The sequence below is a fragment of the Amia ocellicauda genome, chromosome 11, assembly GCF_036373705.1.
Source record: "Amia ocellicauda isolate fAmiCal2 chromosome 11, fAmiCal2.hap1, whole genome shotgun sequence".
Classification (NCBI taxonomy): domain Eukaryota; kingdom Metazoa; phylum Chordata; class Actinopteri; order Amiiformes; family Amiidae; genus Amia; species Amia ocellicauda.
Genome location: NC_089860.1, coordinates 22,698,588 through 22,726,355, shown reverse-complemented (window position 1 = coordinate 22,726,355; position 27,768 = coordinate 22,698,588). Strand labels below are relative to the sequence as shown.

Below are 27,768 nucleotides of genomic sequence, written 5' to 3'. Positions count from 1 at the left end.
GCTGGTGTAGGGTGCATGTATTGGTGCGCACACATCTCCCAGGACTGTGGCAGTTGTTGCACAGGGTTGAAGCCTCGTATCCCCCCGTTAGATCTTTCACTGGTTTCATTTGCATTCCACGTGCGATGTGCAATGTGAGCGATTCAGATCCCACAGACCACCTGTCCCATTTTAACACATGACATGCCAGGGCACATGCCTGTCGGCTCCGTGGTCCCTGCGAGATGAAGACCCACCTCTCCTGTCCCGAACCGCAGTGTACGGTCGGAGCAGCAGAACCCAGTGCGTCGTGTCCGTGTAAGACACCCACCGACGTGTAATGCATCGCCTGCGATATTCACTGCCACCTCATCAGATGCACTGTATATCATCATCCATTATACACCCCCCAACACTAAAAAAAAAAGACACCACTGCAAGGTTAGTAAACTGATACATAAACATTTCATTCTGCTTGCCAGGTGATGGGCTATGATTTCCCCTCTGAAGGACGTGTGCATTTCAGTGTCAAATGCATGCGGAAGCAATTATTGAGACCTCCTAAAAAGTTAGAAGATACGGAGTGATATTACTCCGTAGTGTCATAGTATGAATCTCCCAATATCGGATTGTAGTTTAACTTTAAAAGGTAAATTGGTTTAATGCCAGGCTCAGTTTTGCAGGGACTGTGCAGCTCAGTCAGAATATAGCAGCCCTTGCTCTCGCCAACACAACATACCAACACATCAGTTTGCTGTAGATACAGATGCAGTCTCGTTGTTTCCATAAAAAAAAAGAGAAAAAAAAATTGTGGGCTTTGAGGGTAGAGTGAGTAATTTAGGGTGATTTTCGTAGAGGTTCGTCACCACATCTCCAGTATGAAGAATATGGATCTCATAAGCTGGGCAAGACTGTCTCCTTGAAAAAGAGATGCCGTTTCTTGAAATATGCATCAGGAATATTCATAAATATTGCTAGGACTATTCAATATTTGATTAAAGATTGCATTTTAGTTTCAAAGGAAGCTCATGCGGCTTAATATATTTATTTAAAAAATGTAATACAGTGTGTGTGTGTGTGTGTGTGTTTTCGATTGCAAAAAAACATCAAAGATCAGACTAGTGCAGGGAAAAAAACGGGGAAAAAAAAAAAAACAAGAGATCCGGTTGAAACTGTAAGAGGATTTGATTTTGCAGCCAGTGAAAAGAGATTAAGCCGACAGCAGTGGAAGTTAAATTGTGCTGCATATAAAAAATGGGCGGATTGGTCTTTAGATGAGAGATTGGTACCACCTTCCATTCTAAAATAAAATCTCCCTGGCATGAAGTCACAGCCTATTCCACATCCGGTTTACCCAGGGACATATTACTATTGTCTAGTTACAGAAAGGCATTATTTAGCTGCAATCTCCGTATTTAGAGTAGATTTGGCAGCTAGATTAGCAATTTGCAGAGGACCAGGAAGAGTTTCACTCCCCAGACCGAGGAAGAGGGAGAGAGACCTGCGCAAACTCAGCACCATCACCAGCCGCGTCTCCAGCCTCCAGCTACAGTCCAGCACATCGGAGATCTGGGAGGATTGTGCACCTCGAAACCGTGTAGAAAAGGTATCTATAAAAGTTTGAGGATGCAATACAGTTGCGTGTCTCTGGCAGATGGCTGTAAGTGATGTGATGGGTTTCATTTTGTTCTGCTTTTGCCAGTTGCAAAGGGGGTGAAAGGAGACGAGCTGCTCCAACTGCAGTGAGTTGGGTTTCGTAGAGAAAGGGGCTTCTGTCAAACATTGATCGCAGAGGAGTTTCAGGGAAAGTAAAAAAATGCCAAGTTGGGTTTGGAAATGAAGAGGTTTTTGGTTGCAAATGGCAATGCTTCAACAGGGTTGTGATGTGGTGTGTGTTTATTGCACTTAGACCGGACTGTAATACCACAGCATGCTCAGTTGTTTAATTGAAATACTAATGCCAGTTGAATGTCTAATGTATCCAACAACTTTGCATATTTAAAAAAACGAATAGTTAGAAAGTCTGCTTATGTGTGAGACGGTGTGAGGCTGCATTATCACCGATTGATCAAATCCTTTTCAAGTACAGGCATTTAAACCCAATATTGCACATTCTCTGCTTTGCATTCTTTTCAGCATTGCTGAGTTTGTCTTGGGAGCATTGGAGCATTGGAGCCGCGGTTGGTACAGGATATTTTTCATCAACACGTTATTAATCATATGTATTGCCAGTGATTGTGGCATGATGTTTTTTTTTCTCTATTGATTCATGTGAAATTAATTGCATGTAATCCTTAAGGCGTCTTTATAATGTGTTAAAGTGTGAATGCAGTTCAATGGCATCTTCAGTAAAAGGGTTTTTCATCCGCACCGTTGTCTTTGTTGAATGCATTGCCGGGGTAGTTTTCAGCCTGGGCAAATATAGGGTAAAATGATATATAATAATGGACGGGGATGCAAACGACAGCATTTACGCATCTGTGATTGCTAGTTGCTGTTTTCAACTCTATGCACGGTATATGCGTATAGTAACGAACGAGGTGACATTTTCAAATAGTTATTTGTCAGATGGATTAGGTGTCTTGTCAATGTGCTTGTGTTTATTTTCTTGTATCGCCTGTTAATACGACATGTATTATCCCCCTCAATTGCATAACCCCTTCGAAGGATGCAATTATGAAAATGCGTCTCTCTTCAATATACGCAGGTTACTAATAATGCCTTGGCTGAAAGGATATATATATTTTTTTCTTCTTCTTCTTCTTCTTCTTCTTCTTCTTCTTCTTCTTCTTGTCTCGTTGTGATACCAGATTCCTCAATAGCTGTTAAAGGGTACCGTGTCAACCACCGCTCTGATACATTATACTTACAGCAAACATTTGGAAAGATGAATTCATTTATGACACCATTTACACTAAATGCTAACAGATTTGGAGTCAGATGGTGTGTATGTAAGTGGCACATGGTTTGATTATAAAGTGTGTCCTTTGCAATGTAACTGTGACACTGTTGTGATTCAAAGGAGCTGGTTAAAAACCCACATCAGCTATACATGTAAGAGCAGGACACGTTTGTATTTCCATTTGAAAGATATTGCATCTTTGTTACAAGTGGGATAACACTGAAATGCAACCCTTCCAGCTGCTGATCTCTGGTAGGTTCAAAATGAAAGTTACCTGTCCATGCTGTTTGGTTAATAACATGGTGTTTAAATGGCTGTCTTCTAGGAAAGTACATTTGCTTCCATGTGGCGTTATGTGACATTCTCTTGATTGCCAAATGATGTGTTGTTTTCTTTTTGGAAATTAACAAATTGTTTTTGGTGTTTACTGTATTATGAAATATACCTTATTTTTTTTCTTACAGTGTAATTCTCAGCTATCAGAAACAATGATGGGACGAACTGGCATATTCACGAAATGCACATGGGCCTTCCTTCTAATAGTACATGTGCTCTTTGGAAAAAGGTAACCATTCTTAACAATCATTAAATACCCATGAATAAGAATATATCCTAGTGAATTCAGTGTTTGGATGTAACAACATGAAATACTGTACAGGCTGGTCTGGTTACAAAGAGGATATTAATCCTCTCTAAGTCCCAGATAAAGCAAAATTAAAGTAGATTTAGTGAACAGCACAATCATTTTCAAGAGAGTTCATTATGTTTTACTGCCAAGCTTTTCAGCAAACAGTTTAGTATACAGCTTGATATTGCATGCTGATAATATATTTTATTCTATTCCTCCTTCATCATCATCATCATAATTATAATAAATAATAATAATACAAATAATAGCAATAATTATAATAATAATACAAATAGTGTGAGTATTCATTATGTGTTAGTAGTGTGTCATGAATGTGGTTACAAATTGTTACTCAAAAAATCATATTGAAATATAGCTAATCATTATTATTAAATCAGTTAAAGTTAACTTGTGTTATACTGCTTTTTAATAATAAAAAAGAGAGAGAAAAAAAACTGCATTGCCATCTTTCCTGGATAGGCCTGCATTTGAAGGTAGTGCATAATTCCAGTAGGGATGATCCAGAAAGGGGTGCACAATAATTATAACACACAAATAAAGGTTTTAAGGTTTAAAGAAAACATAAAACTACTACACATACATGTGTGTGTATGCATGTGTATAATATACATATACACATGTATATATACACGTGTTTGTGCATTATGAAACTAATAAACAAAATAATAAGTCTAAAAAGAATGTTAATTTCTCTGCTGCCTTTTGAAATGATTTAGTATGCTTCTTGTTTTGTTTGTTTTTAATTTATTGTAATACATAGTATAACTATCTTGGTGTTATGTAAACTATATACTATTTCTACTTCAATATAAGCCTTAACCTTGGGAATAATCAAGTATTAGCATTGCAATTTTGACAGAAAATTCCCCTCGCAAATACATTTCACTTTTTATGGAGACGCAGGACAATCAAGTTTACTAGTTTATTCTAGTTTAGTAGGTACTAGATACATAATTGTTTGGGTTAATTCTGTTAGCTTTTTTGTTGTTGTTGTACTACAATAAACAGAGAAATGTGAAACACCTACACATCTTTTAATTTAGTGGAAATGTGACTGAAAAACAAGAGTTCACAGGAAATATGCTCTGTGCAGCCTCTTGCAGTGTTGCTGTGCGGATGACCTGTAGATGGAGTTGGTGTACAATGTTTTATAAGGAAGTAGCCTCAGTTGATAAATATTTGTATGACTTTCTCCTTCTCAATTTCCTGAAATGTATTCTTTGGATTATGTATTTTAATTGTTTGTACGTCAGTGTGCTTTAAGGGAGCTTCTTACTTTAATGTCAAATTTCTTTTAATTTACCAAAATAGTATGTATTCAGTAAATCAAAGAAATTTGGAAAAGTCTATTTACTGTTTACAATCTGTAAAATGCAAATATGACATAAACATAGTTTGTTTGCTTATTTACAAATACAGACTTTATACTTTATACTTTATTTAAGTATCTTTGTTTTGGTCAAAATTGAAACAGTGAAAGTCATTTAATATTAAATTGATTGATTTTTGAAAAATGCAGTATAAAACTGTAATTGTGTTATTGTAGTGTTGTGTAAGGTAACATATTATTACATATTGTACTTTATTGTATTTTTAAGGGTTTTAAAATTAGAATTGGGATCTCCACAGTTTAACATGCAAAATAAATTTGTTGGTGTCAGATAATACATTTGCAACATAATACTATTAATATTTTAATTCTTATAGTTGACTTCATCACTGCCTAGTTTGGTCTCTCACAATATAAATAATAATCATGTTTTTTTTTAAATATATATATATATATATATATATATAGATATATATATATATATATATATATATAGAGAGAGAGAGAGAGAGAGAGAGAGAGAGAGAGAGAGCATATTTGTGTGAATATATTTAACAATAACAATGTATCTTAAATTAAGTAAATAAAACATTCTAAATTGGTACAACATTCTTCCTTAACATATGATTTGAGATGCTGTATTTTTCAATTTAAATCTGGAAATTACATAAATACTAGGCAGGCATAGAAAGTTTTCATTTTTTGTACATTTTTACAAAATTCTGCTTACAAAATATATAAATGTAGTGTTTATTTAAATCCAGCTACTCTCATTTTCTCTTCCAAGATATGTTTGCCTTTATTCCTTTACCCAATGTCAGGTTTTTGGTGGGTTCCTTCTCTGAATTCCAATCCAGCTACAAATGTCCTCTCAGGTCTATTTGAACTAATCTTGATGACCTCCCTCTCTCATTGAAAGTCATCTACATAGTGGTTTGTTTTTTGGCCTGTGAATGTTTGTTAATGACTCTCAAGGACTGTGACATTGTCTGAAATGTTCATGTTTGTAAATGTTTTACAAGAATAGAGTAAGAACTCTGCTTTACCTATGGACAGTGTATACCTGCTTATTGTTATGGAAGGGGAGTGGATTGGAAATATGTATGGCAATATTTGAATTGGTTGTGCAGTTACATTTACATTCATCATACGATGCATGTTGAACAAATTCAGCTGAAATTGATTAAGATATCACAGCTGATACTTTACAAAGCATGCATTTTGCTCTTCCTTTGCTGTTGCTATAATAAGTGCCTTCCTCCAGGTCTCACAAAAATAAATAAATACATACATGCATACAAATGTACTTACATATACAAATAATCTATTCACTATATTCAAAAGCCTTTCTAATATGCTTTTTTCTTTGATGAAAATAAACAATATGGTGTGTGTTTAATTTACATTAAATATTGTTTTCACCTAAGCATATATTATGATAAATGGCCACTGTGGTTAAAGTGCTTCCTGGATTTGTTCCCCTTTACTATTCATATGTAAATTTGTTTCTAATAATTCTGCTATCCCATTGCTCTGTCAGTTATGGCCAGAGCTCACCATCTGATGATCAAAAGGACAACACCACTGTTTTTACCAGGATCCTGGACAGTCTTTTGGATGGATATGACAATCGTCTACGACCAGGGTTGGGAGGTATACTCATTCATATTTCAATCAATATTAAACAGAAACTGATGCACCTGAGGGCTACGGTGGCTCATTTGACTATGCAAGCCTTCCCTCTATCCATAGAGATGTTATTTTGTAGAACAGGCTTTTCCAAGAGTACAGACTCACCTGATGACTGTCAGATGTTAACACAGCAAACATCAACACCTCAGCTAAGATGTTCAAACACCACCACCCTCTGCCATTTGAATAAGACATGTGGTTCTTGAACATTTCTATATAAACGGTTCAACACATTTGTAAGGTATTTAGTGGCAACAGAAAATAAAGGCTAATGGTTTAAGCACATACAGTACATGATATGCATATGTAAAAGAAAATTCAAATTGCTTTGTATTTTCACTCAACATAAAGGGAAGTATTTGTGAGCTATAGAGGAGCCCATAAAAATGCATTTCTTTTGAGAGTAGCAGTTGGCTTTTGGTTCAAAGCATTCCTGAAGTGATGACATAATGCCTGAAACCAATGACTGAGGACATTATTTCTCTATTGAGCTCCCTAATATCCCAAGGCAACCATTTTATAGTCTTGCTATTTCAAGAACAAATGTAGCCATTAGGTTGTTTAGAATCTACAGCATATGCATATCTTGTTTTTACATCTACACACACACAAGTATAACTCTGAAGGCAAACAAATATATCACTAGCATCCCTGATAGCCTTACAAATTGAGAATCACAAAGGTACATCTCTAAAGTTAAGAATTCAGAAATTACAAATTCCCCCAATGATTCATAGCCATTGTCTGGGGCACTGTAAAAGTGTTTCTCTTATTTATGATAACTATAGGAAGTTTTATATTATAAATTGAGTGTTTCTGTTTCAGATACGTACCAGATGTTACATATTGATCATTTCTTGGCTCCACTTTACCGCATGTTAAGGGGATTTGGATTGTAAACACTGTTACTGGGTTTTATTGAATTTGCAGCCTGGAAGGTATACACAACTGAAGGGCAAGATAATTCAACAAGGGACACCTTGATTTCAAAGCACAGTTTTAACCTGCATTAACGTCTGTATTAATTACTAGGGGACCTCTTTAATAGGGAGATAACTTAATTACAGGAACTTTCACTGGATATTTAGGTAGAGTATTAAACTCAGAAACTGTGACACTATACAATGCCATAACAATGCGCTGTAAGAATGTAATTTGTAATACGTAATCTTGTACGTATTAATTTTAAATTGTATTCAAACATTGTCTGGTGCTGAAGTGAAATTAAATTAAATGATAACTGATGAAATTATGATAGAAAAAAAGTTAAATATGGGGCTTTATGACAATTTCAGTGTTGTTCCGTCGAACCATAGAGATTCAGCTCTGGATTGAGTGGTAGTTAGGCCTAACGAAGAATGTTGATAGACATTCAGTGTCCTAATTTACTGCTCCAACAGAGCGCGTAACAGAAGTTAAGACGGACATTTTTGTGACGAGTTTTGGACCCGTCTCAGACCACGATATGGTAGGCATATATTTACTTTTTTCCCCATTACCTCTTCATGTACTTGTGTGTCTGTTTGTGCAGTCTACATTGGCATTCATATAGAACCTGTTCAAATTACAATTCATTTTCTGGAATTGGCAGAATGATAAATTATCTCTCTTGAGCAAATTAAGCCACATGCCTTTTAAGGGCTAATAAAGGTTAGAGAAAAAATTGTAAAAATTGTCAAATTGTGATGAATTATTTTCATGGATATCATGAATTGTTTATGACAGACATATATATATATATATATATATATATATATATATATATATATATATATATATATATAGTACTGTGCAAAAGTTTTAGGCAAGTATGAAGAAATGCTGTAAGTAAGAATGCTTTCAAAAATAGATTATATTTATCAATTAACAAAATGCAAAGTGAGTGAACAGAAGAAAAATCTACATCAAATCCATATTTGGTGTGACCACCCATTGCCTTCAAAACAGCATCAGTTCTTCTAGGTACACTTGCACAAAGTCAGGGATTTTGTAGCCATATAGTCAGGTGTATGATTAAACAATTATACCAAACAGGTGCTAATGATCATCAATTCAATATGTCAGTTGAAACACAATCATTAACTGAAACAGAAACAGCTGTGTAGGAGGAATAAAACTGCATCAGCAAGGTCTCTCCCAGGCAGAAATTTCAAGGCAGACAGGGGTTTCCAGATGTGCTGTCCAAGCTCTTTTGAAGAAGCACAAAGAAACGGGCAACATTGAGGACCGTAGACACAGCGGTCGGCCAAGGAAACTTACTGCAGCAGATGAAAGATACATCATGCTTACTTCCCTTCGCAATCGGAAGATGTCCAGCAGTGCCATCAGCTCAGAATTGGCAGAAAACAGTGGGACCCTGGTTCACCCATCTACTGTCCGGAGAAGTCTGGTCAGAAGTGGCCTTCATGGAAGACCTGCGGCCAAAAAGCCATACCACCGACGTGGCAACAAGGCCAAGCGACTCAACTGTGCATGAAAACACAGGAACTGGGGTGCAGAAAAATGGCAGCAGGTGCTCTGGACTGATGAGTCAAAATTTGAAATATCTGGCTGTAGCAGAAGGCAGTTTGTTCGCCGAGTGCTGGAGAGTGGTACATGAATGAATGTCTGCAGGCAACAGTGGAGCATGGTGGAGGTTCCTTGCAAGTTTGGGGCTGCATTTCTGCAAATGGAGTTGGAGATTTGGTCAGAATTAATGATCTCCTCAATGCTGAGAAGTATAGACATATACTTATGCATCATGCAATACCATCAGGGAGGCATCTGTTTGGCCCCAAATTTATTCTGCAGCATAACAACGACCCCAGACATACAGCGACAGTCATTAAGAACTATCTTCAGCGTAAAGAAGAACAAGGAGTCCTGGAAGTGATGGTATGGCCCCCACAGAGCCCTGATCTCAACATCATCGAGTCTGTCTGGGATTACATGAAGAGAGAGAAGCAACTGAGGCTGCCTAAATCCACAGAAGAACTGTGGTTAGTTCTCCAAGATGTTCAGGCCAACCTACCTGCCGAGTTCAAAAACTGTGTGCAAGTGTACCTAGAAGTATTGATGCTGTTTTGAAGGCAATGGGTGGTCACACCAAATATGGATTTGATGTAGATTTTTCTTCTGTTCAGTAACTTTGCATTATGTTCATTGATAAATATAATCTATTAACATGTTTATTTTTGAAAGCATTCTTACTTTACAGCATGTTTTCACACCTGCTTAAAACGTTTATATATACTCATAGTAACAGAAACCTCACAATGAAAGCTTTGTCTGCATTCTACTCACCATGCCTTCAGTCCTTGCAAAGGTTATAGAAATATTTTTGCTATTTTTTAAATGCAAAATATAAGAAGTACAACAAATATGCAAATTACTGTCTTATCAGCCATTATGTCTAAATAAGATAGATGTATGTAAGTTTTTATTGCAATAAGGCTGCTCTTTGGCAAGTATTATAAGAATGCATATTTGAAAAAAGATACATTGAATTAATTGAATTACATAATTTAATGTGAGAGTCTTAATTTTACATTAATCTTTTTTATTATTATTCAACATTAATAGATGGGATGAAAGTTGATAGAGTGCTAGAATAATGCATTGAAACTTGTGGAAAAGCAAAAGAAAATCATTGCAACGTTCATGGAAAGTCACCATGAAGTCACTGTGTGCATCTCGGAGATAACCGCTTGTAAATAATTTGATTTGAAGTAATTACTTTACAAAACATATGGACCTATCCTTTTGCTTCTGAACTAAGTCACGCAATTGGTTGCCTGAAGGTAAAATTGTTGCATCAAGAAAAGTCTATTCTCTTTACCTTTCAGCTTTGTTACTGGCCATCTAATTAGCGCAACGAAGGAAAAAAACATATTGTAATTTATATGCATGACTCTGTCTGTCAGGCAATGCAAGTGAATTAAAGAAGAGCTTTCAGCAATTCCAATCAAATTTGTTTAGCATGACATGACTTGCTGCTGTTATGGGCGAAAGTGACAAAGGGCACCCTCAGACCTCTGGTTTTCAAGACTCATATTGTTCAGACTGAATAGTGATGTCACAATAAAATAATACCAGTTAAATGTTTTAACCTTTTCAAAAACCCACTTTCGAGCCACTTCCTTTTGTTAATTAATGTAATGCATTTATAAAGAGTGGATACACAGCACAAGTAGAAAAGACAATCTGGTATACAGACATGTTACAGCTTAATATAGGTTTCACAGCAGACTTCAGTACAAAACGGTTAAGATAATATGTGAATTAATTCATATATGTCAAGGGCTATTTTAACCAAATGGGCAGGGGTCAGTGTGTGTGTTTCTGAGGGAGGAAAGATAAGGGTGCAAGGAAACTAGCTGCAGTAGAAGTCTACCTAGTCCTGCATCTTTATTCAAATCATGCTATGGACATTTTCTTAGTGTACATGGATAATAGAAACCTTAGTAATGGGTACAATTTGTCCGGTCCTTCTTATTTCAGGAATACACCATCGATGTATTTTTTCGACAAAGCTGGAAAGATGAAAGATTAAAATTCAAGGGTCCTATGACAGTGCTCCGTTTAAATAACCTGATGGCGAGCAAAATCTGGACACCAGATACATTCTTCCACAATGGGAAGAAGTCAGTAGCTCATAACATGACGATGCCTAATAAATTGCTACGTATTACAGAGGACGGGACCCTTCTGTACACAATGAGGTAAGAACCCGTGTTTCTAAATTTGAACAGTAGGTTTGGACCAGACCAGTTGTAAAGTGCTTGGCCTTTCCAATGTGTTGATACAAGAGGGATCAAGCAAACGGAAAGACACCAATGGATAGTATGTTTTTAATTTATTAAAGTGGGTCTCATTAAGGTATTTTATTTTCAGTTTTGTGACAAAGAGTTGCCTTTTGTATAATGGTATCCTTATTTTTAAATATCATTTTTCCTAATGGTTTATGCTTAGCATGATTTTTTTTTTTTATTCAGATCATTCAGACATTAAATTCATTCCAGTTGCCGTAGAATGTCAGACTGTATTTGACTAGAGACTTCATAAATTATAGCTCAATACATCCACTTTTCCTGCCTAGAAAAGAGTGTTAATGTGTGGGTCACAGAAGGTCTTCATAAAGCATCTTTAACATGTTTATTACAAGATTAAGCCACTATGCAAGTGCATATTTATGTCAAGTGAATGACAAATGAAAGACAGATATGTCCCAGACAAAATGTTATTATATTTTTTTATCATGCTGTCTAAACGCTGCAGGACCCAGAGAGCTTCTGTCAAGCTAACCACTGTTTCATGTTTTAGCTGTATCACTCACGACACACTGCAGCTAAAATGAAAGGTAGCAAAGGCAGTTAGGAGGCATATAAATACTGTATCTTCTCTCTCTCTCTTGCGCTCTCAAAATATTTATTGATATACATTTCTAAACCTAGATTAACTGTGAGGGCAGAGTGTCCCATGCACTTGGAGGACTTCCCAATGGATGCGCACGCTTGCCCTTTAAAGTTTGGCAGCTGTAAGTTGGCCTCGGTTATTTTTCATTGCCATTTCATAACTTGTGTATGTGGACAATGAGGATTCAGAAGGCCATGTTTATTGATATGTTTTCATTCACCGATATGATGCCAAAGGATAAAGTATGTCTGTGCATATAAAATGCTTCCTTAATGTTAGAGCTTCACAGCACTTAACTGGGTTGTTACGAATCCATTATATAAAGTAGTTTTAATGCAGTTGCTGTACAAATTGCACTATATTTTGATTTCATTCCATAGTAGAAACACACGTGAGGCAACCTCTGTAAGGCTGGAGTGTTATACTGTTTCAAAGACTGTATTCATGAAACAACACCAATTTTAGAGCAAAATAAATCTGCAGAATTAACATATACGATTCTGGACACGTACATTCTCAGTAGTTGTTTTGGTCAATGTTCACATGAGAAGACTGAAGCGAGAACTACGTTGCATCGCATTACACATTTTTGCCACCCCTACTGAAACTGAGAAGCAGGCTCAATTGTAAGGTTAGCCGCAGATGTGTGACTAATCCAAAAGCAAGGCTAGGGAAAGGGCCGTGTATGTGTGTGAGTGTGTGTGTGTGTGTAGGAGGAGGTTATGACGTGTACTTGTTTGACTGATTTGCACAAAGAAGGCTTTTACAGAGTAAACTAATTCATTAATTTAAAAACGTTGTTTCCTTTCCAATCAGATGCCTACACCCGTGCAGAGGTGGTGTATGTCTGGACACGTGGGGCTGCACAATCTGTGGTTGTAGCTGACGATGGCTCACGACTCAACCAATATGACTTGCTGGGGCAGACAGTGGACTCTGGTATTGTCCAGTCAAGTACAGGTATGTTGCACATGACGGCAGAGGTCACACAGCTGTAATATACTGTACGCAGACCATCTGTCAATATTTGTCCTTAATTGAAATCCAGAGACATAGGCAGCAAGATATACAGTATCTGTAATTTGCTCATTACTCACAAAACACTATTATGGTGGTATTTGTTAATCGCTGTATATGATTAATTATTTGCACAAAATAGAATGTCTAGTTATTCTAGAAACTCCTATCAATCCACCTCCTATTACTAGTATTACAAATCATATTCATTGAATGTATAATAAAAGCAGTAACGTTGTTTAATGTCATTACTCAAAGCTTGAATTTGTTTAATACTGAACAATTTCCCATCGATTAGTGGTTAAACACAAATGGGGTGATTAATTTCAACAAACTTCATTAGTATAACATGATTATTGACTAATTCCTCATTGATTTCGTAAATGCCACTGTAATGTAAATACATATGCAGCATATTATGATGTGTGCTTGATTGTTATCCATTTATATGAAATAGAGGATGTTGATTCACAAACATTAGCTGAGTTCAGTATTATGATGATCAAATTGGATCATTGTTGTGCTTTGGTAATTCTTCAGATCAGATTTTTCATGGTATCTCCTATTTCCAAAGTAGTAAAACTGCCAACATTAGGGACTGTTACCCTCGAACACAATATAGAGATATTCTGTTCCATTCTCTGCTCGATCTTCCTAAAACACAATGCTGCAGTAAATTCATTTGGTGGTTGGATATATTGATTGTGCTGGTGCTTCCAGTCAGACACGATTTCATATTTTAAATAAGCCTTATTCTCCAGAGAACTTTCATATAGGGTTCTTTTGCAACGGAAGATGGAAATTGATATAGCGAATGATAGGAAATGTATCTCTCCCTCTCCCTCTCTCTCTGTGTGCTACAAGAGTGAAAGTTGTCATGACAACATTATTGACACGCACCAGTCTTAGCAGTTTAGACTTCAGGTTTTCACCTACAGCTGAATTAAACACACATGAAATGTTTCTTTGTATATGACTATCTTCTCATATAAGCCTTTTTTTTTTTTTTACAGGAGAGTACGTTGTCATGACTACACACTTTCATTTGAAGAGGAAGATCGGTTACTTTGTCATCCAGACCTATTTGCCTTGTATAATGACAGTGATTCTGTCCCAGGTCTCATTTTGGCTCAACAGAGAATCTGTCCCTGCCAGAACTGTATTTGGTAAGTGTTTTAATACTGAATCCATAGACTTAAGAAAGGCAAACAATTCCCTGCTAGTTGAAACACTGAAGGAGATGATATCTGCCTCTTTTCTCTGCCTACAATTGCTTAAATAAGAAGGGTTTACACCAATATGAGCTGGGTCTGAAACTGACTTTGTAACGTTTTGTTGCCATTTTCAAAAAGTCAAATGGACTGCATAAAAAAAAACCATGAAAACTATATGCAATAAAACAGAAGAACAAAACCTTAAGAGGTGTACATCTATACATAGCTTTAGCTGTGTAAGTAATGTGCCTGTGATTTATCCTTTCCAAGTTCACATCGTGACAAGTTTTGAGTCATTAGTCTAGTGCAATTGTTGTCAAGATGTCAGCTTCGCATTTCAACATTCATGTCTTTGCGATTGACGTCTGTCTGTCTGTCTGTCTGTCTGTTATCGCTGGCAGCTGCTAGAAAAACGCCTCTCACCCAATAGTGATGTGATACAGAAGTGACCGTAGTTTCTAAGGCAGCTGGAAAACATATCCCACAGATAGACAGCAGCCTGGAGGACACAGACTCTGCACGGATGCAAGCTGGCATCTTGAGAGTGGCTTAGGTTTGAAAATCTCTTCAGGATGTGAACAGTAAGAGACATATTACAGGGAAGTTGCTTCAACAGATAGGGCATGTGTAATGCTGTGTTGTTTGTATGAGCTCTTTAAACACGTTCTATAATTTACGTAAGGAGTGGCAGTATTGACTCTTGTTGGCGTCAATAGCTATTTTTCCACATTGGCTGTGGAGTGATGGATATTGTATTTCCCTTCATCTTTTACCTCAGCAGACCTCTCATTCTTTAAAGCCTGTATACTTTTGTCTGGGTTATCTTCGATTCCCAAGGTTACCATCTCTTCACTTGGTATTGTTTAAGGAGAGTATTTCCTAAGTAAGTTAATATTGTTTAGTCTTTTGTTCAAGTCAATGTGTCCCTGTCTATCTCCAGCTGTAGAGTGTAACTTGTATTGACACTTGAAAGTGTTTGGCTGTGTTTGGTAGAAGGAGGAGGGAGTGATTTTATTGTGCTTTAAGGATCCACACAGTTACAAACCCATTTCCCTCTGATAATATCACCTAGTTTACATGGTTTGATTGTCATGCTGTGAAGACACTGCATTAAATGAGTGCAGTAAATGAGCAGCGAAGTTTGACAATGTATTTATTTTTTCAATGCGTTTAGTTATTTATTGCTTTTCATTATCCAGCACTGACAAGACGTGTGGTGGAAATTAAGTATTTTGGCCTCTCCCCTGCCTTTAACTTGTCTGGTAAGATGTACCATTTTTAGCAAGTCCAACTCTTCCGTTTCAAAAGGCTTTTATTTTCTTTGTGAAGCTGTTGTTTGATCTGTCTGCCAATTGATGTACAATAGTTAAGCATTTGTCAGAGACATGATGGTACATCTGGTTCTGTCAGCGGTGGAAAAGATTTAACTGGATTTATCAGGACAGGAAACTCCCTTTTTGGCAGTGCAACCCAGAATGTAAGCTCAACCAAATGGCAGCATTTTAATCAGCTGCAGAACTGCAGCCTAGCCAGCGTAGCAAAGACAGCAGTGTGTGCCCTGCCTCAGGTGGAAAGAGGTTTGGCGATGCAGGTGAGTGTTATTGAATCCTGATGCCCGTCAATCAAAAATGGAAGAAGTGAAAGTTAGACCAACAGGGAATTCAGCCACTGCTTGTTTTTCAGTGTTTTATCTGCTCCAGTGCAGGTCAGAGGAGCAGGCATTGAGAGCATTAGATTTCCCCTCACTGTGTGGCATCCTTACTGGGTTTCTGCCAGCATGTCAATACAGTTCACTGACCCTTTTTTGTTTTCTGTTGAACACTTTGGAACCGATTGAGCCATTCCGTCAGCTCCCCTTATCTCCCTTAGGCACTTGAGTTTACTTTTTTTTTTCAGTTAGTTCTGTATATCCATGAAAGGTTACTTTCTGTTATTTTTTGCATTCATTCATTTCCATGCACCCTACAGTGTGCACTGAGGTAAACCTTGTTAAGCGACATACATTATCTAAATCATGTATCAGCATTTCCTGGTGTGAGGGCTACACTGAGAGAGATGATGAAATTGAGGTGCACTAAATCTAATCAATTTAAGAACTTTCCTGATGAGTGATTATGTTCATTAAGGATCTGTGAATACACCCTGCTATCCATTGGCACTTTCTCTCATACATAATTATTGGAGATTAGCATAAAAAAAGCAATATTCCTATAAATTACTGGGCATCCCAGGCTAGGTAATTAAAAAGGCACTGAATAGGTTAGAACAAAATACAATGGTTTCGCTCTGAGCTTTCATTGATTTTGTAATTTGCAAAATATATATATACAGTGAGGGAAAAAAGTATTTGATCCCCTGCTGATTTTGTACGTTTGCCCACTGACAAAGAAATGATCAGTCTATAATTTTAATGGTAGGTGTATTTTATTTCCCTCATTAACATACAAATCAATTTATAACTTTTTTGAAATGCGTTTTTCTGGATTTTTTTGTTGTTATTCTGTCTCTCACTGTTAAAATACACCTACCATTAAAATTACAGACTGATCATTTCTTTGTCAGTGGGCAAACGTACAAAATCAGCAGGGGATCAAATACTTTTTCCCCCTCACTGTATATATATATATATATATATATATATATATATAGAACCCATTGCTTTTCTATCAGCATCATCTCACACTGATGAATTCATACAGCACACAGAGCCACCTCTCGGGAGCCACACAGCAGTCTTTTGTATTCCAGCCCAGCACGCAAGCCTGGCCATAGGAGACTCTTGAAGAATGGGGGGTGGGGCAGGTAGCAGACTTTAACTCTAATTAAGGTGGGGGAGGGGTCGGGACAGGATGGGACTCAAGGCACATTTTATTAACCCATGTTTGGATTTGGTCAACCTCCCCCCCTTCCTCATTTCTGACTGCTAAACAAAAAACCTAAACAAGGAAAAAAAATGTTTTCCTTTTCTACATATAAAATGAAGTTACTGCTATGAACGGGTTGCCATAGCAACACAGGCTGTGTGTCTTTATTGTGTAAGATGGTGGAACTATTAGACTTGGGAGGGAAAAAAAAAACGTGCTCTGAAAATGGAGCTGGCAACAGGCTGAAGTCCCAGAACCAGGACACAGCACACCCCACTGCCAGTATCATTTAGGTATCTCCACCGCACATGGAAGCAACTGCCATGCCTTCGCTGCCATTTGTGACAGACATAGCTTCGCAGTATATGACTCAGCTTCTGTTTTTCTTTAGTTTCTGGCTCAGGCTTTAACAAAATGGTGGCTTATGAGTTTTCATTCAATTCAGCGCCCCACACTCAGCTGATCTCTTGGCATGATGACACAATAAAGACATTATTATTTAAGGCTGCATGTCGTTATTTATAGAGCCAAGGAGAAAGAACATGGGGATGCTGAACATAATCCATCATATCCCACTAGACTGAAGTAGTATTTTATCAGACCATGGCCCTCCACACCTTGATACAAGAGCTGGTCAAACCTTAGGTACACAAAACCACATGATTAAAAACTTTTGGAACGTAGTTTAACAACAACAACAAAATCTTACTTCAAGATAAATGGCACAGCTCTGGGTGGTTGGATGGATAGACAGATAGATAGGTAACACAGCCTGTTCAAACATAATGAAGCCAAGCAAACATTTGCATTGTATTATAGTATGCAGGAGAAGTAGGGTCTTTGTAAATACTTTGTAAATAATACATAATGTAAAAAGTCTCTACTCATGGATTCAAATGCAAGGGAAGATGGATAAAAAAGTGTTGGTGGATGATGCAATTGAAGGACACTCATACATATTCACTTCCCGCTGTTCTAAAACTCTCCCTGACAAAGATCTGAAGCATGAAGCACAATGCTTTCAAGCAAACAGCACAAAGTAAACGACAGACTAAAAAATGAGACTCAATTGATGCCAGTTACTTTTGTTGCTTCACTAGTGTACGCATTCCAATTACATTTTTCATACAAACTGCTTCCAGTAAAACAATGCGTCACATTGGACAGTCTATATTGAACGGGGTGTCAAGGTCACTTTAGTATATGTAAAAGAGTATGTAACTCAAGGACACAGGATTTTAATTCAATTTTTTCCCCTTAAAGTTCATTTCAATCTAGGCTTTGAAGAGGTCCCAATGTCCAGGAAAAAGCAATGTATATCAGTCTTTTTTTCATTCCTTTTTTAGCATAGTGTTGATAGAATTGTATACAGTTCTTAGATATTTATACAATCCAGGCCAAGGGTAAACTGCAGGAGGAAGCGGTGAAAGGTTATGATCTATAGCTGGAATTATTTTTTTGTGGCTTCTGTAAACATGATCATTCGCTTAAAGGACAGTCAAGATAATAATGCAGTCAAATATTGCAGTGAAACCCAACAAAAAAACAAAAAGTGGCTACCTCCCTCCCTCATTGAAAATGTGAGGGGTCATTTGTGGCTTTAATGAGAATTTTGCTAATTTATGACAATCTCCTCCACAATGAAACTAATCTCTCTGGGAGTCCTATGGCCCGGCAGATATTTCCCTCCGACATTTGCATGAGCCGACTGTCTTTTTCTGGTGAGAACATCTGTGCTGCAGTCTGCGGGGAGAGCTGGACATGCTGATAAACATGTCATGTGCTTTTTCATCCTTGACCAGTTTTAATTTCGCCCAGAGCTGCTTGTTTCTTCCTCCTATGCCAAGCTGCTAAAGGGGACACCTTTACCTGCTCCACTGACTGTTTGATTGAGATTCCATGGATATATATATATATAGGAGAGAGAGAGAAAGAGAGAGCAGAGGAAGTATCAGAGTTGTTCTTGCTGTTATTATGATTATGATGATAATGATTATTATTTCCATGCAGATCCTGCTTTTGTGGTCTAGATTTTCACAAGCCATATACCAGTGGCTTGTAGTACAGTGTATTAAACTAAGACTACCAACCGGTTAAAGTATTCTAATGTACTGTAAAAGCAGTATTTATTAATTTATTAATTAATTCATCTTATTAATTTGTTGGGGGTGCAAAACCATCATTCATACAATGCAGAAAGTAGGCTTTCAGAGTGCATTCAGGATCTTGGCAAGCCTTTCAGCGGCTAATCAAGATTTAATGCTTAAGCTACCACCATAATGATAGCTTATGCTTCATCCATTTAAGCAATTTTACTCCATGACCAACTCCACTGGTGCAGATTCAAGTTTCATAATGTTACATATGTCACAGTCAGCATGCTGGTTTTTAACTACAACATCATCATTTCAGAGAAACAAGAAACTGCCATCAATGAATATTTCCATTTTGTGTTTGGAAAAGCAGTACAAACACTGACCCCTTGCAAGCTTTTACAATGAACTTCAATTAATGGTTCAGTCGCAGATACAGTATACAGTAGAAACTGGAAATATTTTGGATATGAGGTACTCTTTCTAAAAGATAAACACGTTCATTATTGAGTTGGGGATTTATATAATCTTGGCATGCAAGGTTTATTTTCACTGTCATACATACAAACTACAATCTGCCACATGTTTATGCCATTTAGAAGCAAAACAGTGATTTGTAAGCATGTTTAAGAAAGAATGTGAATGTTGGCCAAATATCAGATATCCCCACTGAAGCCTGTGGCGTGTTTTCTTGTATTTTGTTCTTCAGGCGTGACAACTGTGCTGACCATGACAACCCTGAGTATCAGTGCCAGAAATTCTCTTCCAAAGGTGGCCTATGCTACAGCCATGGACTGGTTCATTGCAGTCTGCTACGCATTTGTCTTCTCCGCTCTCATTGAGTTTGCTACAGTGAATTATTTCACGAAGAGAAGTTACGCTTGGGATGGCAAAAGCGTAGTGCCTGAAAAGGTATGTTTTTTTTTTCTTTCGCTCTCTTCTCTGTGGATGTATAAGTCTGGATTATTAAAGGGGGGAAAACATCCTATACAGCTCTGGAAAAAATTAAGAGACCACTTAACACTGATTTCTGAACTTGGAGTGGTCTCTTCATTTTTCCAGAGCTGTATATGATTTTTTTTTTTTAAAGGGAATGTGTGGTGCCGAGTGTTTGCAGCTCTAATGTGGTGTGGCAGCTACCATGCATATACAAAAGTTTAATGTGCTAATTAGTGTCTAAGAATGCAGTGGTTATATCATTTTTTGTTGCTTTCTTTTAATTATGGAAACATGGTCATTTGTATTGCTGTCATCTTTGTGACTTGCAATTTAAATGGTCTGTAAATGTGTTTGTAGATTAGGATTTTCTTTTTAATTATTCAAAGGCACAAAGTTACCACATGTTTTGTCATCCTTTTCTATCTTTATTCCAATATCTGCTTGCTTATTGACATGAGTTTCAGTTATAATGAAAATGTTTAATTTTGCCGCTCTTGTGGAATTAATTCTGCATGTGCACTTAATATCTTTTATAAACCTGATCAATGCTTGAACTGGACAGAACACTGAAATGCATGCAAGTTGTTTGCTTGGAGGAGCCCTGTTTATTCCTGGAATTCCACAGGCAGCCGTTACACCATGGTTGCAAACATTTAAAACAGGCTGTGCAAATATTGCTGAGAGTCATTCATTTATCTTAGCATTAATGAGATTTACCGGCCATGACAAGAAAACATATGGGTTACTGTTCCTCAGATGTTTCATGTTAGTTTGTAGTCTGTCATGTAAGTCAGCATTATCAATCCAAGCGCTCTCTAAGCCGCAGCAACAGAAATGATTGAGCGTTTGATCTGGATTACTTTGCTGAAACACTGGAGCACATTCAGTACTTAATTAACCCTTATTTTACCACCTTCAATGGATGATGGATTGGTCTGTTATTGAGGGAAATAACTGAGAAGCATCATTACAACAGCAATTAAAAATAATAGTCAAGTAACCTTAAAGTGCTCTTAGTTAATCTTACTTGGTTTAGGACTACAATTTGAGATTTTATTTTCTTGTTCTTTTTATATGTCTTGAAATGTGTGACAGTGGCTAATCTCTTCATATTTTCATTTCTGCCTTGATAACTAATTATTTTATGTGTCAAATGTACTGAAATAAGGAATATGCTTTCATGACAGTGGTTTACCTCATTGAGATACTGTGATTCATTTCAGCAAAAGAAGAAGAAGGAATCCCTCATCAAGAAAAACAACACGTACACAGCAACAGCTACAAACTATGCCCCAAATATTGCCAGGGACCCTGGTTTGGCAACTATTGCTAAAAGTGCTGCCCCTCCCACTGAAACTAAAGAAGAACCAAAACCCAAGCCTCCGGAAGCAAAGAAAACCTTTAACAGTGTGAGCAAAATTGACAGGATGTCCAGAATAGCCTTCCCTCTGCTTTTTGGAACCTTTAATTTAGTTTATTGGGCAACATACTTGAATAGAGAGCCCCAGATCAAAGGGTTGTTTCAACCTCACTAATCTCAATGTTTTTTTGAATGTTTATTTTCAGAAAAGGTGTCTGAGATGGTCTAGTTCCCAGTTACTGCATTGCTTCTGTGTCATTCAAAAATAAGATTTTACCTTCAATTTTTTTTTATTAAAAAAAGGAGGAGTCAAATCCTAGGATCTTAGCAATGTGGTTTAAATTGAATGGGAAATGTTAGGGTGGATGTGCTACCACTCTTAAATTATGCTACAATAATATATATGCGAGAGAATGCTATTCTACAAAATGCACACAGCCTAACACGTTAAGGATCTCTCTTTTTTTCCCTTACTTATTTTTATTTATTTATTTATGTTTTGCATTAGATCATTAAATCTTTAATACATTTATGTAAAAAAAATACAGTTATATTTGCATGGACTGGGATTTAAAAAATATCTGTCGACATCTGACAAATGGCCTAGTTTTCCATACTTTTCCATACCTTGTAGAAACAGTTAATGTTTTTGTTTGGTTCATTTTTTAACAATCACTATAGGATTTCAGCAATAGCAATAAATACATGTCTCAGTGGATACATTTTATTTCCATAACTGGATTTTCTTTAAAATCCTTTGATTATAAACTACACCATTAAGCATAATATTAATTAAATTTTCTTGTAAATACTATCAAGTGTTACAGATGTTAATATTAAGTTTAAGCTTTGCAAAATGTAACTATGAAGTATAAATATTCCTTATCTGAGAATGAAGGAGTTTTAAGATTTATTTTGAAGCTCTGTGTATGACACATGACATTGAAAGTAATAGTGTTTGTAAAGAGAGAGTATTTACTGGTTCACTTCCAAGCGACTGTTTCTCAACTAAGTTGGTGTTCCTTTAAATGCTGATTTATAAAGTAACCAATGATTATTAATATATATATATATATATATATATATATATATATATATATATATATTATCTCACACAAATATATTTTGAGATTGGAGCAGTGGTGGTGAGAATGTAATGTAATATTTAATGTCGGAATGCATTTTATATTTAGAATTAAATCACTCTTATTCTTTATATTGGTTTCTGGTTTCTGTGGAATAGACACTTGCATATGATTCCAAAAATGTATACGGCACCCCACAACTATTTTAGATTTAGTGCTGCTATGCCTGTTTATTGCATAGGGCTAATGCACAGAGGATGGCCCCTGAAGAATGGTGCCTCTTCCATTTCCAGGGTTGAAGTAAGAAAGACAATTCCCTCATTCATCTGATTTCCATCTAGCTTTCTGTATATCCGTTTAACAGCAACTCTCCTCCATTAACATATCAAATAGCATTCAGTAAATACCAGCTACACTGCCTTCAATTTGAGACGCCCTTGTAAAACAGACAGATTTTCATTTTCCTTTTCAACTGATCTATTGCTGCTCGGCAATGGAAACACGAAACAAAAACTGACCCGATAGGTTAGTTCTGCATCCTGTGCCCAGTGTTGTCTTCTCTTTTGATGTAGCATGAAGTCAGGCCCTTACTGAAAAGCACCAACAGAAACCAAACAAAAGCAGCCATCAGAAATTTTGATTTTAATGTTGTTAAAAACAGATCTTTTTTATTTTAAGATTCAGCTGAAATTGGTTAATGCATTTCTTTTTCACTTATGTTAATGTAGCAATATCTAAATAGTAAGGGCTTTTTGCAGATAATGAACTTTAAAAATAATCTGGGGTGATTTCCATGGTAGCTTTATGTTGACCTCAGAGAAGGACGGGTTTATACATCGTGTTGACGTGTACATTGTTATAATCCAAGGATTCTGACCTTGCTCAACCAGGACGAAGGTGAAGTCTGATTTCCTGCTTGGTCTTGACTTGGTTTGAAACCTAAAAGAGTTTTGTGAACTAAGATCCAAATTGAGAAGGGTCAGTGTGAATTTTGATGTTTTGAAACTGATTATAATTCAAAGTGAAGCAGCAGTAGAGCTATTGGTGGACCTGCAAAGAGCATCACATGACTGGGGTCCCTGCAGTCAGCCACAAGATATAGCTGCCTAGGGGCTATCGAGGTGACTAGTTCTGTCTCGGTGTTGGCAAGGACTTGATTTTCAGCTGTCTTATGCAACTTTACAGTCCATATAAAGCTGCTCTAGGGATGGAGACCCTTGACATATTATGTATAAATATAAATGTATAAATATTTAAATTCTAACCTATTGTATGGACATTTATTATCATGCGTAAATATATATATATATAGCCTATATAATAAAAATAAAAATAATTATAATAAAGATTGTTTGTATCAACCTATTGGTATGCATTTTGCACATTAGCTGCATCATTTACATATAAGTAGTCTGCTTTGTGCTATGCAAGAACAGCATTGAACCACTTTTTTCTTGTTTTTTTCTTGATCATTGTATTTAAAATTAATCAGATCTTGTATAAAGCTGAACTCTTTACTAGAGACAATGTATTCTACTTAGCTTTTATACATTGTTTTGCTATGTATTTACTAGCCAAAATAGTATTCCTTTCAAGATGATATATTTAAATAGAGAGGTTAGTATTACTCATTGGGAAATTACATTGAATGTTAATTGCACATTTATTCAGAGACATGGCAATAAAAAAATAAAATAATAATAGTTTATATATATATGTATATATATAGTCTTGGACAGAAGAATGAGGAACCACATACATTTTTGCAGAGCGGGTAACACAATCAATAGAAATCAGTGGACAGCTTTAGGGATACTTTAATTGAAAATAAAAATGATTTAATATTTTATAGGACAGTGGAATCAGAGCAGATGAAAGTTGTACAAAATACTAAATGTATCCTTTTTTTATGATGTTGATTTTTTTTTTTTCAAATATTTTGCTTTGTTTATTTTAATTTAAACATCCCTAAACATATGTACATTGATTGCTGCCCATTGTATTACAGAGCATGTAAAACATTTAGGTGGTACCTCATAGTTCTGTCCAATAAATGTATCAAATGAAGATTGCTTATGACATCTCTCACATTAGAAAATGGAAATATACAAAGATGAGACTTAAGTATTTTGGATGTTCAGTTGGAAAGTGCACCTGGTTATTCTGCAACCATACATTACCCAGGCTAAATATGGGTGGGGTAAATCAAGAATTTCTGATAGAAATACATCCCAGGCAAGTCAAAACACTCTTCCTTTCCAGATTATATATTTTCATAGAGAGGGCAGTGTTACTTATTTTATAATTACATTAAGTGTTAATTGCAATTTTCTTTCAAAGATACTAACCCCATTGAGTATGCACAGATTATCTCTGGCCAACAAACAGCATCCCACTGAATCTACTCCCAGGGATGCTCTAATACCCATTCTGAGGATGACGATATAGACCATCTTGTATAAACATGGTGCTGCACCACATATGGTGGAGGGTGGCACCACAAACTCCCATTCCTATTTGTGCTTGTGCAGTGTGTGGTTCCAGAAAAACATCCAGAGGTCCCATTCAAACGAAACCATCTAGCTTACTTATGTGTAGTCTCTGTAGGAGGTTCTTGTTTAGAAGGGGACACATACAGTTACTTTATATAAAAGCAACTGGATTCCTGAAGCACAAATGTAATCATATCAGAGAATCGGTGTGCTAACCTGTCGCCAGCCCATCTCTCTCTGTGACTCTGTCTCTATGACTGGTGTGAGAATGGTACATTTGACAGCAGGCTATTCTTCAAGATAATGACTAGTTAGTCTTGACTATTCTTGAATACTTTAGTATGTCTGATATGTCAGTGTTCTTGCTTCAAAGGGCATATTAGCCCTTTGAGACAGATGCAATGAAAGCTATTTCCATAACTCCAGTAATGGGTAATATCGTACATTAACATCATGAGGATGGGGCTCTTGCACATTCTGTAATTGTTTGGTTTTGTTACGGTACGCCCCATAGAATCAGAGGCTATTTGCATTAGACTTAAAAAAAAACGTAATGTTCAAATTTTTATCAATGTTTAATAAATTCTCCAAATATGAGGCGAATGGCTGTTTTATTTTTATTTTATTTTATTTATTCATTTATGCATTTATTTGATGTGGAATTGAGAACTTGGTAAGAGCTATCTGAATGTTACATTTCTGTTTTAGGAGCTACCCAAACTAGCACTGCAACACACCATAGGATAGACACACACAAGCACTCAACAACATGACTTATAGGACTGAAGCACTTTCAGACATGATTGAGAAGAACAGGCTTTGCTGGACACAAATAAAACATTAAATTTTGCCTCCAGACATGAAAATAATAATAATAAATAGATCAATCTCAAATTATGACATGGTGGGCTTTTAAATCAGCCACACCTTTCTGATTGCAATTGAAAGAAGAAGAGATTAAAGGGTTTAAACAGATAACTATTATAGTTTGCTTTATGAGTCTATTCACTGATGCGACTCACCTAAAAATAAATGTTCCCAAAGTGGCAGTTCAACCAGAGAAGAAAAGACATAATGAAACATTTAAGCATACCAAATCACTTTCGAGGTCGGTCTGCATTGTTTCCTTGAAGTTAATCATCCTTTGATGGATATCTGGTCTGCAATATTAATATAATTAAACCGACCTGAGCCTCAAACATGTTAACATTGTAAGTGCAATTTTAGGGCCAACATATATATTATATAATATTCCCTTTAAGGTGAGCAAAATGAACTCATACAGCTACATAGTTAATCCTATCAACTTTGATAGCAGATTAGGATAATTTAAAGTTATCTGTCCTTGGATAAAACACTAAATACAAAACAAACAGAGAGGCACCCATTTTGAAAAATAGAGCATCTGACAAATAGGGAACACAAAACACACTGGAAGAGTAACCCAATCAGTTCAACTACATCCATATACAAATATTATGGCAGCTTATGTAAAAATCCAGATATTTCCATGAATAATATTTTTCAAGAAGAAATCATTGTGAAAACAGATCAACTTCGATTTCAGTGCAAATGTCCAAATTATGTAAGATGTGGTTCATTCAAATAGGACCCACTCATGAAGGCATTATCTGGCATTCATAAGAACTGTTAAATCACATTTGCCTCTCATTCACATACAGTTGTGTTCAATTACTATTTTCAACCACTGAAAGGTTGGAAAGATAAGAGTGACAAGACCCTTATGTACACATATTAATATTAAAAGGGAATCAGAAATGACTAGCTTTTAAATAATGTTGTTTTATTGGTTCCATAGGGCAAAAAGGCAATATAAAATAAAATTAGAAGCACTTTTTTTTTACTGTGTACTGAAATACAATTTAATTAATTGATAACAAAGTACTATATCAAAAAATCATAAAATATGTTTTAATTTAAATGTAAAATGCACATTGTATTAGTTAGTAATAGACACTGTTGTTAACAGCCATGACAGGATATGACAGCTTCTAGCAGAAATTACAATTAGTATTTCATGTATCTCAAAGGGTATTGGCAACCCCTAAACTTGGGAATAATCGATCTATAACATATTTCAATAGAGCCTTCAGTGATTTATGATAATAGCTGTTAAGCACTCCTTTATTCCCACATATGATTCACTGCCTTTTTTGATCACAAAGAAAATATGTCAGGTGGAAACTATGAAACTGTTTATATTATGTCATTTTCATGTCATTTGTAATGCACTGTAAAGCTTATGGGCATGGTTATGATTACTTCTTGTTCTGAAATGTGAATTTATTTTGGTGCGTCTGTGCTTCATACGATTGAGAGCCTTTAACCTGGAAATACTGAGCCAGTTGCAGAAGACGAATGACAAAGCTATGACAAGAGTATGGAAAAAATAAATATCTATATGTACTTATATGTAATATATGCTGATGATTCCTCCAGGCTGAAAGACAATTTGCATCAAGAAAGTCATATTGATCTTTATATTGATCATAATAGTTTAAGATTGAATACATTTGGATAAACAGCAATGACAAATGCAAATCTGCGTGTCATGCTTCGCACTGAATTCTATCACGAGCTCAAGTCCAGTGCATGACTTGAAATTTAGAGCAGTTTCTCATTAACATTTTCTCTTCAGCCATTTTGAGTATGGTACCCAGGTGTGGGAATTGCTTTGCAAAATGACCTACTTGGACAAGATTTTTACAGAGCACAACCAATTGAACACTGTGTTAAA

At 36.2% G+C, this 27,768-nt stretch overlaps 1 protein-coding gene across 2 annotated transcripts; it reads left to right on the top strand.

Annotated features, from left to right (window-relative positions):
* Window positions 1-1,108: 1,108 nt before the first annotated feature.
* On the top strand, window positions 1,109-25,613 carry gabra1 (gamma-aminobutyric acid type A receptor subunit alpha1). 2 transcript variants are annotated; one of them, XM_066716992.1, is made up of 11 exons: window positions 1,501-1,585; window positions 2,116-2,159; window positions 3,346-3,446; window positions 6,401-6,513; window positions 7,953-8,020; window positions 11,032-11,252; window positions 11,985-12,067; window positions 12,763-12,906; window positions 13,977-14,129; window positions 19,844-20,046; window positions 21,297-25,613. In XM_066716992.1, the coding sequence occupies exons 3-11, from the start codon at window positions 3,370-3,372 to the stop codon at window positions 21,606-21,608; spliced, it is 1,374 nt and encodes a 457-aa protein (XP_066573089.1). In that variant the 5' UTR covers window positions 1,501-1,585; window positions 2,116-2,159; window positions 3,346-3,369; the 3' UTR covers window positions 21,609-25,613. The 2 variants fall into 2 exon arrangements, with proteins under 2 accessions (XP_066573088.1, XP_066573089.1); XM_066716991.1 differs by lacking the exon at window positions 2,116-2,159 and having other exon boundaries at window positions 1,109-1,585.
* The last annotated feature ends 2,155 nt before the right edge of the window (window positions 25,614-27,768 follow it).

Excerpts from the sequence above, each read along its gene's own strand:
- gabra1 (XM_066716991.1), top strand. The coding sequence starts at position 1,301 with ATGAAGTCACAGCCTATTCCACATCCGGTTTACCCAGGGACATATTAC. Across the intron at positions 12,907-13,976 it reads TATTGTCCAGTCAAGTACAG|GAGAGTACGTTGTCATGACT; the intron begins GTATGTTGCACA and ends TTTTTTTTACAG. Across the intron at positions 14,130-19,843 it reads CCCTGCCAGAACTGTATTTG|GCGTGACAACTGTGCTGACC; the intron begins GTAAGTGTTTTA and ends TTTGTTCTTCAG.